Below are 13,180 nucleotides of genomic sequence, written 5' to 3'. Positions count from 1 at the left end.
CTTCAAAGTTGGATGCATTAGTGGCATTTCTGTACATGAAATATGTTTAATTTTAGGAAAGTGGTACACAAAAACTTGGCATAAAATTTGCTATTGGTTTTGTGTGTGTTGTAACTCACTGATGAATTTTGCTTTGTATGGGGCTGATGTACAGTGGACATTCAGGTTCTCTTAGAGCCCTTTGGGAAGGCCTGAAATTGCATATTGCTTTTAATTTGAAAATGAAACAGTCCTGAGAGGGAAGAGAATCCCACTTTCATGAGCTATGTGTGTTTTGATGCTTTTATTTGTTTCAGTTTTATTTTTCGTAATAGAATAAGCAAGTAATATATTTTGGACATTGAATTAAAGTCAATTATGTTAGAATAGAATGCATTTCTATTCTGCATTAAATAAGAAACAAGGTTTCAAAGCTTTTACCTACTAAGTGGGAAAACTTAATAAAAGCATACCTGAATATTTTCAGAGATATTAAAATCAAAAATAGTAGTTAAAAGGAAGAGCTATGAAATAAAAAAATAATTAGAAAATGTATTTTAGTAAAACACACAGTGGAGTTCCTGTGCATTTTATAAAAGTGCTGAATCATGAATGACTTTTGGCTGATAGGCTTGGGCAGGTGAGGTTTTCTTTTGCATCCAGTATAGAATTTAAATATTTACATTGAAAGTGTACTTTTTTTCCTTTAGATTACAACAGAGTGAATTGAATATGTGTAAATGTAAATAGCATAGTGAGTCTTCCTTAGAGAGTTTCAGTGGTATAAAATTTGTGAGAAGCAGATGCTGTTATTTAAAAATAGCCCAATCCTGACATCTTAATTCATTAATTGGAAGCATTCTGTAATTTAAGCTTCAGGCAGCTGCTAGGAGAGGCAGGTTATCATTTGATGTCTTTAGAACTGCACTATTATTTCTAAAGTAAAACTTATACTAAAATTAAAATTTGATTATTTAAATAATAGCCTATTAAAAATATTTTAGTATAGTTTATTGTGTTATGTATTGGAAATAAAAGAACACAAGCAAAATTGTGAGTGGAACAGACTTCGAACCTTTCCCTTAAATGAGTCTTGGGTAAAGGAACCTGAGAGTTCTGGTTTGGGTGTTAGTGGTGGCTCACACAGTGCACTACATTACTATATGTGAATATATCCTACCTGTGGGATTTTAGCTGGCTAAAAATTACTTTTGAAGTTAAGAAATTTGCTTGTCCATCAGCTTGTGAAATCCTTTTCCTAATAAAATGCAAAATCCTTTTTCTCTACTATGAAAACCTTTTAAATGTTCTGGTTTGTCATTTTCCCTCCTACCTTATTCGTTTTGTGTCTTGTGTTTTTCTGTTACTGTGGACCAAATCTATTGCAATAGGTTGTGGCAGAGGTGCTGATTCAGAAATTCCTTCTCTCTAGTTTTGCATCTCTGTATTTTTAATAATTCCCATTAGCTCACAATTAACTGAAATCACCCTTTTATCTGACCAGTCCTTTTGCTCATAGCTGTTGATAACGTCATTATGTTTTCAAATTCACCATAATATCACCTTTGATGCTTCTCCATGCTTAGAAACTTGGTTGATTCTTCCCCTGCTTCCCATCTATTCCAGCCAGATTCCCAGTGCTCTTTGCTATCTGTTGGAATTTTGGCTGGCAGAGATGATAAAGGCTTTCATCTATAATCTTTAAGTCTATCACTTTAGCTGGGTTTACCTCTTTTCTTTCCATTTTTCTTCACCAAAACACTTATGCTTACTTTGGAGTTCTTCCTGGCACTGCCCCATCCATATTGTTGCTGTCCCCTAAAACTTTTGGTTACTTGTCTTGACTTCTCTGTTACAATGTCAAAGTCAAGATTTCTGCTGTACCATCAGTGCCCCGTGCAACCTTGGACTGTCTGCATCTGATCTCATTTCCCTGCATCCCCCAACTCACATTCCACATTCCTCACAGTCCTCTGACTTTATTGCTCCTTTTGTCTGCCTTTCATGCACTCATTTTTGCACTGTCTTTCATGCTGCCTATGTGCCTGGAACAGTCTTTAGCATCTCAGCCAATTTACAGCTTTGCATAAATTATATTTAATAATAAGACTAACAAAAGTTCATTATGTACATTATTTCACTTAACTTTGTACCTGCATAAGCGGAAAACAGCCTGAGGGAGACTAGTGTTAAACTTTGTTGTGATTTGTTGTGATTCAAAGGTGCAGATTGAGGCATGACAGTTCTTGGATGATTCAGCATAAAATTAATTTTTTTAATCATTTAGTAAGTGTTAGAACTTTGAGAGTAGGTTTCAGATTTTTCTAATTCAGAGATGAGAAAATAGCTGCTTTTTTCTGCTATGTGCAATCACCAGAAGGTCGTTGTCATCACAGTACCTGCTGCAGACTTTTTGCCCTGTGGTACATTTTGCTTCACTTTATCCTTACTAATATGAATGTGGCAGGACTTTGAATGTTGGATTAGCTTCATATCTGCAAACAAAGTGTATCTTCTGTGTTTACTTTCAAAGCAACATGTTCATCTGTTTAAAGAAACCAGTGAAAGATAGGAAGGTAAGACTGCCTCTAGCTGGGAAGTTTCCTGTGTTGGCTACTTTGACATGTGGGTTTTCTTAAAATATCAGAAGTTGTTTAATATTTTAACTCCCTTTTAAAACCACTGAAAATGAGCTGAAGGTGAAACTTCACATGCTTTTCCAGCATCAGTATATAAGCAAGGCAGGGCATTATGCAGGAATTATACATCATTTTCCAAGTAAGACTGCATCTGAAATATATGGGCTATTTTTTTTCTTTTTTTTTTTTTTTTTTTTTTTTTCTGTTTAAATGGTTGTATTGATACTGTTTACAGCTGAGTAGTGAAACCAAATAGATGTGCCTTTAATTTGTTTTTAAATGATCTCTTATATTCTGGAAATGATAATCTGAAGGGTGGCTGCCATAGTAATGTGCCAGTCACCATGGCATCTGAACATTATGAAAAGACATTCTGGGTTGCACAAAGACAATGCCACCAATTCCTATTTCAAACTGATCAAAAGTGCAGGACCAAGAAGTTTGCCTATAAATGTAGCTCCGTGGATGGCACTGCAATTGAGAGTTTGCTTTAGACAATAAAGATTTTGATCCTCCTCTCAATGCCAAGTGAATTTATAAGTAAAATCCTTAACACAGACTTGGTCCATTTACTGTGCTAACTTTTTTCTGTTGTGTGAAGAGTGTGGCTGTGGATTTTTATAGACCCAGTGGAGGAGCAGTTCACAGTTCTGCTTTATATGAATCTTTGGAACTTTTTCCTCCTCATGGAATTTTTTACTTCAAACTGAAATTAAGTCAGTTAATGAAGAAAAGGGGGTTTTCTATACTCAATTGGTAAATACTCTATTCTCTAAAACATTTTACAGTCTGCTTTCGTAATAGTGCTCTAAATATCAAAGAAACCAAAAATCAAATCATTATTTAAAAGCAAGCTTATTTTATCTTAAATAATTGATTGTGGCTTGTTGTTTGAAAGAGGACTACTTTGGCATGAATTCCAAATCCAGTTATGATCTTAACTCAAGCAGTTTGTTTAATCAAACATTACTCTAATCAGTCTTACATGGTCCCCTAGCCAGCCAGGCCTGCCTATAACAACTGGTTTATTTTGTGACGAGTTGCTCAACAGATGTCATTCTGGTAGAATAATGCAGCAGAATACTTGTGCGTTGGCTAAAATTACTTCAACTTTGATCACTTTTGTCCAGCACATCAGTCTGGCATTGTGCTTTATACCAACATAACACTTTACCCCGAGCATGCCTTTCAAGCTTAGAATAGCAGAGGAATGTTATTGAATTCAGTGCAGTTACAGATGAGTTAATGAAAGAAGGGAAATACTGTTTTTTTCATAATGCCTTTCTGTTGTATTTTGGAATTAAAAGGGAATTTGAGGAATGTGACTTCCGAGTTATTTATTTTTACTTCTGAAGGCTTTTTGAAAACAATATTATGTAGTCCTATTGATCCCATGTTTCTGTAAATAAGTTTCACTTGTTATTTAAAAATAGCGCACTTTAGAGTTTTATATTGTGAAAATAATATTATTTCTGGTGTGTAGCTGGAAAATAAATATTTCACAGGGACAGTTTATCCTGGTTTTTAATGCAAGAAAACTAAACCAGCAAGAACTGTGTTCTCGTGATCACACACAGATCAGGATTGTTACATTTTGGGTTGTGGGGTCAGTATGAAGCAACATTTCTTTACAAAGCCATCAAGGACACTATGAGGAAGCAGTAAAATCAAGTCCACTTGAATTGCTGATGAATACTTCAGTATTCTGTGTCTTAAAGACTCGGTGTTCTTGTTTCAATTTTTTAGTTAAAATATAATTTTAATTTTTTTTTTTAATTGAAGCACGGTTCCCAGGTCAGTCTCCCTGCAAAAACTCCTGAACAAAACCAACATTAACATGAAGGTTATCATGTGTACATGTAATTTACCAGTTTTAGGAAAAAATGGAGAGGTATTTTAATGATTCTAAAACATACAGTGAATACAAATCTGAGCTAAAAATCCAAGCTCAGCTTGTTACGATGCTGAAATGGCCAGGTAAGAAACCCACATGGTCTAACTTTCTTTCTTCAGTGAGACACAGACTCCAGAGTTGGAAGGATTGTATCACACTCTTGGAGAATAAGTTGAAGCTCTTCTTTCCCACTCACCTGTGCAGAATATTTATATTCAGAAAGCTTTAAACTGATAGTATTGATATTATTATCTGCATAGCCTTTGTATGAAATCTGTTCAGAAATGTGAGACAGTGCTTCATAGTTTTTCTTAAGGGGCACTTTATTAGCATCAAATAACTGTAGTAGTACTAAAAATAATGAGAAAGAGCAACAATAATTGAAGGGAAGATGTGAAAATACAGTAAGGGCACTGTACTTTGTGTTGGATCTCAATATGCCCTGAATTGTCTCAGTTGTGGGTATTTGTTGACAACCTCGTGCCATTAAGAATCTTTTGAATAATGTGGCCCAAATCAACATTTTGAGGAAGAATATGTGTGAAAATCCCTGCCTTGTCCCTCACCCTCCTTAGGATCTTTACAGTGATTAGAACAATTGTTTCACTGCTTAATGTCTGCACATGTATTCTTCATTCATTTATTGTTGTGCAGAATTTAAAAGAAAAGAACTCTGGAGCATTTGTCTCTAAAGATGATCCAGGGAAAGAGTTTTGGTGCTATTTTATTATGCAAAATTATTTTTAGATTAAAATCTATTGCCAGATGTTTCATATATATCCTGTACTGAAAATAAATGATGAATTTTAGAGGGAGCATATGTACTTTCCATATGTTTATATTACTTTACTCTGGGGTCAAACTCAACTGTGCTTCAGTGTTGAAGATATGTCAAGTACTAATTAATAGGTAGGATCAAATGGTATAAAATTCCTCTCTTACTGTATTATCTTCCTAAGAATGGTAGTGTAGAATCATCTTTCATTCATTTTTGGACTATGAAACCTTCATCTAAATGGATTATGTTAGCATTTACCATTTTGGTAAATTTCAGCTTTCTTTCTGATTATTGCAAGCTATTTTTCTGTTCTGAAAAGTTGTTAACTCAGGGTAAGCACACCAGACTGCAGGCATGGTGCTAGCTCAAAGATTTTTTCCTGCTGACAGCAATAATATGATACATTTAATTTTTTTAATGGAACTTTTAGTAATTCTCATAGCAGAAGTTAGACAATTAATTGCTGTTTGTCTCCTGTTGACAAGTAAACAAGTGAAAATCTAAAGAAGGTATCAAAGGACAGGTTTTGGAGTAGCCTTGTCATTTGCTTTAAGTCAAATATTATCTAATATCTTTTGGTTTAATGGGTTCTTGTGTTTGTTAGTGTTGGACTGTGCAGCTCTCTCAGAGCCAAAACCAGGATGCAGAACTTGTCACTTGCTCAGATATTTTGCCTAGAGATTGGTCATACAAAATATTATCTAAAAGTATCAAAACTTATTTTTATCTCTTTGAGAATGTTTTTCTGGATGCAATATAGGTTGTTGAGATCTGTCTAGACCTTTGAAAATGTGGGAAGACCTTGTATTCCCATGCAGCAGTTTTATGAAAGGCAAACAAAAAATAAACCAGGTTGGATGGGGCTCTGGGCAACCTGGTGGAGTAGAAGGAGTCTCTGCCCAGGGCAGGGGGCTGGAATGAGAGGGTCTTTAAGGTTCCTTCCAACCCAGACCATTCTGTGATTCCTGTGAAAAACCACCATGGCTCACTGGAACATTTTATTGTTCACAGTCATGGTCCTGCTGGGCAATATTTATGTTGTTTGTGCAGTCTTTATATTCAGATGTAAGAAATTATTCAAAATTTTAGATACCACTTGCTATCCTAAGTACCAAAATACATCTTTCTGTGATTTAAATAATAGTTTATCACAAAGTCTGATAAAAATTGCCTGCTTTTCTGAGGTAATGTTTTCATGCAAAGAGTTTTATAACTCTTGTATTTTGTATTCAAAACTTTCAACTCTCTCTTCTTTTTTCCCTCCCTCCCTTCCTTCTGTTAACCATCATGTGACATGATGAACAGTAGTGACTTCTAATTTAATAGCACGAGAAAAGAGTTGATATAAAAAATTGTTACTTAGCATTTGGTTAATAAATATTTGAAATGTGTTGTCTTAGTTGAAAATGTGCTTATTAATTAATATTTTCAGGTTTAATATACTCTTTTTTTTTTTGGATTTAAGAAACTTATGCAAAACTCGTTGTATTTCTTATTTGATAAGATTTTCACCCAATATGTTCAGGTGAAAATTAACTAGAAAAACATGCAGCAGAATTTTTATTATTACTTTCTGCTTCCCTTAACTTTTTTCAATACTTTGTAATGCTCTTTACTTGAAAATTTTGCGTTATATTTTTTTTTTGCACATTTTAAATGTTGAAGTAATAATAAATCATTTTGAGTGGTAATTTTTAGATCTGATTTTTTTTTTTTTCTTCAACTCAGTTTCTTCAGTTGCTTTTGGCTGTGTAAACCTGCTGACCACATCTGAATCTAGGAGCATTGAAGGAACCAGTTTTACAATGACCAGAAAAAATAAAAATCTTGGGACTGTGATGAAAGCAATGCCATTTGACTGCCTTTTTTAGAGCAAGTTCTGATTTATTTTTATTTATTTTCCAGGTAAAGCGGAATGTGTATGACCTGACCAGTATCCCTGTCCGTCACCAGCTGTGGGAAGGTTGGCCACCTTCTGCCACGGACGACTCGGTGAGTTCCTTTGCTTCTCATCTCATTCCTTCCTAGAAAAGGCAGATTTTACATGGATTTGTGATTGGAATCACTCAGTAGCATTTACTGTCTCATGTGCAGAACCTTAACATTGCACACATTCAGAATTTTGTCATGGAAGGTACAAATGCTCAAGATTTGCATGACTGAAGCTTAGGGAAATGATTCCTGTGTATCAGGTTCAGAGTGTGTTTCACACAAAAAGGAGACATTTTAGACTGAAGCAAGGAGACATCCTAGACTGAAGACATTCCAGACTGCTCAGTGTTTTGGAAGCTGAATTCTACTGAGTGATTGAACTTCAGGCAAAAAGCCCTGATTTTTGTGTGCTCTGAGTGCACATTAAATATTTTTCACAGTACATTAGCTCACCCAGTTCATGCTCAAGCCTCTGCCTGGCTTCAGAGCAGCTGTTCCTGCTGGAATCAGTGAGGGGATCACCACCAGTGACAGAATCCACTGACTCAGAATTGCCCACAAATTCATGAAATTGTGGGACTTACCTGCGGTATCCCATTAAATGTTAGACTTGCTTCCTTGCATGCTCATCCTTACAGTGTGTTTTGCAGCATGTCTTTCAGTTTTGCTCAGGAAATTTTCTTCTGCTAGCATGTTCCCAGTGCCAGCTGGTGAGGTCTGCCTTTCTTTAGACAAAACCCCAACTTCTCCACTAAAAAAATGCCTAAAAGGGTTAAATAATTATGTAGTTATGTTGTATGCAGATCTTGTGACCTGAGAAAAATATAGAAAAATTAAGTATTTTATTGAATTTGAATGTTCTATGAAGTGAAAATGGATTTGGAGTTTGTTTTCTTACATATTGCCATTATCTTTGCATTATTTTCCTGTCCATTTCTGCTCTCTTCTGGTAAAGGGAGAATTGCTGTTTGAATTTGACTGCTCCTTTTTTTGCTCTGGGTAAAGGATTTATGCCAATTAAAAAAAAAACCAAATCAAAAGGCAAAAGCTGTCTGAATTTCCAGTGTAAAATACATCTGTGGTGGTGTTTGCAGAAACATTATTTAAATTTGAGAAAGGTGGGTAAATCTCAGTCCATGTATTCGAGGGCAAAACAGAATGGTGTCATGTGGTGATTACAGGCTTTGAAATGTGGATCCATTTTAACATTTTATGAGTTTACATTAGCCCAGAAAAGAATTGGAAGCTCAACACTTCTAATCTGTTTTCCCACAGCTGTTAGATTTTCACATATTTTTTTCCCCCTCCCTTTCTTTTGAATAGAATACCTCACATATGTAAAATGCATGAATCTGCTTTAAGTCTTTTTTCACAAGTGACATTGTTGCAGGTGAATTTTGCCCCTTTTCATCTTTAATGAAATTGGTGAATGTTGAGTCATCTGCTCTGAAGCAGACGAGTCCTCAAAGCTCACTGCTCGAGTCTGGTGGAGCTGGAACTTGTCAGCTGTGTAAACAGATTTGAGTGTGTTGCCAACAAAAATACAATTAATTTCTGTCTAAAATTAGAGGCCATAGCTTACTATTTATAAAGATTTAATGATAGCAGTGACTATATATGCTCCTGTGATCTGAACTTTTTTTTCCAAATTAAAAATATTTGGTAATAATTACTTTAGTAATTAATTATGATCTCTTGAATTCAGTGGCAAATTTTAAGATCACTTTTTCCATCATGAGTTCTTAATTTGCTGTCTTGTAGGGTACCCCATTGCAATTAAAGAGTTAAAAAAAGACTTGATTAAAATACTTTTTCATTTGCATGTTATGCAGCATAAGAAATACTTTGTAATACCACAGGAGGTTTTTTCAGTGCAGTTCTCGTTAACCTTTGGCTTAGCAAACAGGACAACTAAATAGACTTGGCATAATTGGATTCCTGTATCATCTTGAGTCTCTTATGAACCTGCCAGACTGCAGTCTTCTGACATTATCAGGAAATTTAGTGGAGTCAATAGTAATTTAAAACATTGTTGCTTCGTCTCCCTTCAGAGTTAAGATATGTTCTCTGCTTGTACTACCTAATGGAATATGGGATACTGTATGAATTGTCAATAACTCTTTCAGATCCTTTTGCACACTTGCACCAGGGAAATGGGTATCAAAACCTCCCCGTGCAGGAGAATGTTTTCGTGCTGTGACGGTTTGATTGTGGGAAACAAGGCGTACACAGGCCGCGCAAATCTCGTTTCACCGCTCGGCAAGGACAAGTTGGAGCTTTTATCGAGCCTGAATAACTTTAATGCCACAAATTATATCTGTTCTGCTCATTAAAGTTCAAAGTAAATGCATGAGTTTTAACTCACTCTTTTAAAAAAAAAAAAGTAAATATATTCAAAATGTTAACTTATCTATTTTTGCACATATAGCATATACAGTGAAGTCTTGAAAATAATCCTAGAAAATAAAAAACCATAATTATACTTTGCTTTAAATACATTCACTATATGTTCTCAATTTTTATTTTGGATTTTGTAACAATCTCAGCATTGCAGAATTTATAATATGAGAGCCATGCCAGAATAATTTAGTAAAATTCCTGAAATTTATTCAATTTTTTTTTTCTCTATTGGCTGAACTTTTAGACTTTCACTCTTAATTACCACTAGTATCAAGTGGAATGAGCAATTTTCAAATATGTGTTCACTGTAAAAAAAAAAAAGAAATCTCAGATCTCTTGCAGGTGATGTTTTAGGTACAGTTTTTGCATGGAAGCAATGTGATTTTATTTATATGTATGAGTGACTTTTTGGATGTTAGTTGTACCATGTGTATGTTTGAGGTAAAAATATTTTTCCCCCCCTGAGGTCACTGGGTTTTGATTTATTTCAGTAGAGTGAGTTGTTGTCTGTGATGTTTCAGGGGTATTTTGGTAGCAGAGAACAACACCCAATAGAGGAAGAAGGAGAGATGTTGCTTTCATGCTGCTTTTTATTCTTGGTATTTAAGCTACAGGTTTTTTTCTTAATTGGTTCATTGTTTTAAATCGTTTCAGCACAGCAGTGAGAAATCTTGCTTCTTTGTAAGTAACGACAGTGAGCTTGTCAAAATGGAACATATTTCTGCATTTTCTGTAAAAGTTCTAGGGTGAGGTTTGAGGAGGGGAAAGGGGAGAGAGACAAAGCCAGAAGATGAAGTGTCCAGTGTTGTAGCTGTGCCCTGGCACATGGATCCCATCCAGGGGAACTCAGCATCCAACCTTCCGCCTGTTCCCAAAGCAGTGCGCTTGGTCGAGACCTTGAATCCTCCTTTCACATCAAGTATCTCTGCTTCTTCATGGTGTAGCTGAGCCATTGGATATTTGCTTGGGCAGATGTAGGTGCACACTGACAAGTGACTCAGCTGTGGTGCTGAACAGTCACATTTCAGGCAGGACAGATGTGTTGCCACCGACACATTGAGGGTCTGCATCATCCCTTGAACACAACCACCTTTATCCCCTGTGAACAGGACCACCTTCCCTTCTGTGGTGGCTGTAGCAGATGTGGTTGACGTTCCTTGGCTCAATTTAATAGACAATTTTGAGCTATAAAAAAAAATCTCATATGCTTCTGGATGATCTAATTAGCATTGCTGTTATGTTTAGCTATTTCATCGCTAAATACTAAGCACGGCGTCTGCACAAATAGAAATTAAGAATGCTGGTAAATAAGGTTCTGGTACAAAGTGAAACCATTTATGACACTTTTTGGCTGATCTCCAGGTTTTTGAAGAGGTTGAGTATTAAGCATCTGAGTAATTAGTATTTGGGAGTATATATTTCTTTCCCTTTCCAGGTCTTAACAGTTCTTAACAGAAAGTTCATTACCACATGCTGTCATTGTGATATGAAAACAAGTTGTGAGGTTTGCATTCACTGAGTGTTTAATTGTAATGGATGCCATGTCTGCCTTTACTGCATCATTTGGAGTCTTCCTTCTGGAGCTGACTGAGTAAAGAATGGATAGTCCTGACAGAGCAAGTGCCTACTAATCAGAAGTAAAATTTGCTATTTTTAAGGTATAATACATACCTCATTAGAAAATGTTTCACTTTTTTCCCTTGTAAAAGTATCATAATTATAATTTGCGATGTCTGTAATATTAATTACTTTGTGTGTTACTTTCATTTTGTGATTCTCATCACTCACTTGCAGTAGAGTATTGGAGTGGATCTGGATCCTTATATTTTAGATACATAGAAGAATACTTGAAGTCTGTTTTATTGTGTGGGTTCAGGAATATGGTAAAGTTTCAATTTCACATTTATACTATAATCTCAATTTAGTAATGAAAATTTTTATACAGTCCTCTCAGTCTTGGAAGTTCATAGTAATCTATGAAGCAGCATATTACTCATCATTAAGAAATATAAAAGTAACTGAATAATTTAATAAGCAGGTCCTAAATGTTTTTGTTTTAGATGACATTCTGACTTTGACTTAAGGCTTGCTTGGATGCTTTTATGTGGATTAGAGTATGATGAATTATGTCCTTTCCCCAGAAAAACTGAGGAGTTTACTATGGGTCTTCACCATTTTTTTTTAACCCCACCCCCTTGACTATTTTTCATTTATAAAAGCTAAGATAAAGTGATTTGAACTAATTTCATGGATGTAAAAATTACCTTGTCAGAGTTAATCAATTCTGTGTTAAGTTTTTGCTGTTTTGTCACTGGCAAATTTATTTAGGGTTGTCCAATTTTAAGACACAAGACAACTCAATTGAAGTGTCTTACACTTACCATATTGGTTTTGGGAAGGATTAATTTCCTTACTGTGTGGTAATGAGTCTTACAGAAGTGCTAAAAATTGTACTTTTATCATTATAGTAAATCCCCTTGTACATTATATTAAAAAATTCATGTCAGTCTAGTGGTTATGACTTAAAAAAACCCCAAACTCCTCAAACAATAACACCCCCCTCAGAAAAACAGCAAATAAAAAAGGAGAGGAAACCCCCCAAACCCATGAACTTTAAATTTTCAGCACCACAGTAGGTTCTGAGGGAGAAAAAAAGTTTGCCGTGTTCTGCTGGCACTTTTGCTTCTTGTGGAGTAGTTTTAATGTTCCTGTTCTTAGTTGTTAGAGATCATGGAAGTAAAGGAAAAGGGAAATGTACTCCATGCTTTGTTTGATGTAAGGATAGCTGGGATGCAGTAGCCGTGATCTCAGAAGTTGGGGAAAATTAAAAGCGCCTTTCTTAGTGCCCAGGAAAAGGAGTTCTGGTTTTTAGAACTCATTAAATGCATGAATTTAAATAGTCAATAAAATAATAGAGTTTTAAGGCTGTTCTCGTGTTCTTAAGAGCAGAAGATGGGACATACATATTGGGAGTAGCTGAGGGAGTAAGGGTTTGGTTTGTGACTGTTCTGGTGAGCCAGTTTATTGTAACTGAGCAAATAAAAATTTCAGCTTTGAGAGCAGGTGCTTCTGTTAATCTGCTATCTTTTGGGGAAGAAAGAGGCTTCAGAGAAGTGTATTTAGAGGGGAGTGCAGCTGACTTTAGGGCATTTATTCTCTGATGATTCCATAGCCACAGCAGTGATGTTCTGCTGAGGCAATCCTCCCATCTGGAAGTATAGATATTTTCTTTAGAAGAGCAGATCTGTGTGGAGCTTTTTTCCTTTGTCATGGAGGGCTTAAGGAGAATCCCCACAAACAATATACCAGGCATATCCAAACTCGTGTTCTGGGCTCCTTTTCTATCCAGACCAGTGCTTTCACTCTCTATTCAGAGTGTGTATCAAACACAGAGTGTAATTAAAAGGACTGAAGTTTTTTCCTTAGATGTTTGCAACTTTTGTATTGGTTTCAGCATATCCCAAGTTTGCTCCAAAGTCCTCTGTCAGCCAGTGATAATGCCTTTTGTCCTACTGGGAAGACTTTATAATTGTTATTTTTAGAGAATACAGCCTCTGG

The 13,180-nt window shown here is 35.6% G+C and overlaps 1 protein-coding gene across 1 annotated transcript in view; it reads left to right on the top strand.

Moving 5' to 3' along the window:
* The window catches only part of FAF1 (Fas associated factor 1), a 152,625-nt gene that overhangs the window by 72,089 nt on the left and 67,356 nt on the right, over positions 1-13,180 (top strand). Inside the window, exon 8 of the mRNA XM_058843358.1 lies at positions 7,196-7,282. Within this exon, the coding sequence (XP_058699341.1) occupies positions 7,196-7,282 (87 nt within the window). The remainder of the gene's footprint in view (positions 1-7,195; positions 7,283-13,180) is intronic.

Source organism: Poecile atricapillus, chromosome 7 (assembly GCF_030490865.1).
Source record: "Poecile atricapillus isolate bPoeAtr1 chromosome 7, bPoeAtr1.hap1, whole genome shotgun sequence".
Lineage (NCBI taxonomy): Eukaryota > Metazoa > Chordata > Aves > Passeriformes > Paridae > Poecile > Poecile atricapillus.
The sequence above is the reverse complement of the archived record's forward strand: the minus strand, read 5'-3'. Positions and strand labels throughout refer to the sequence as shown.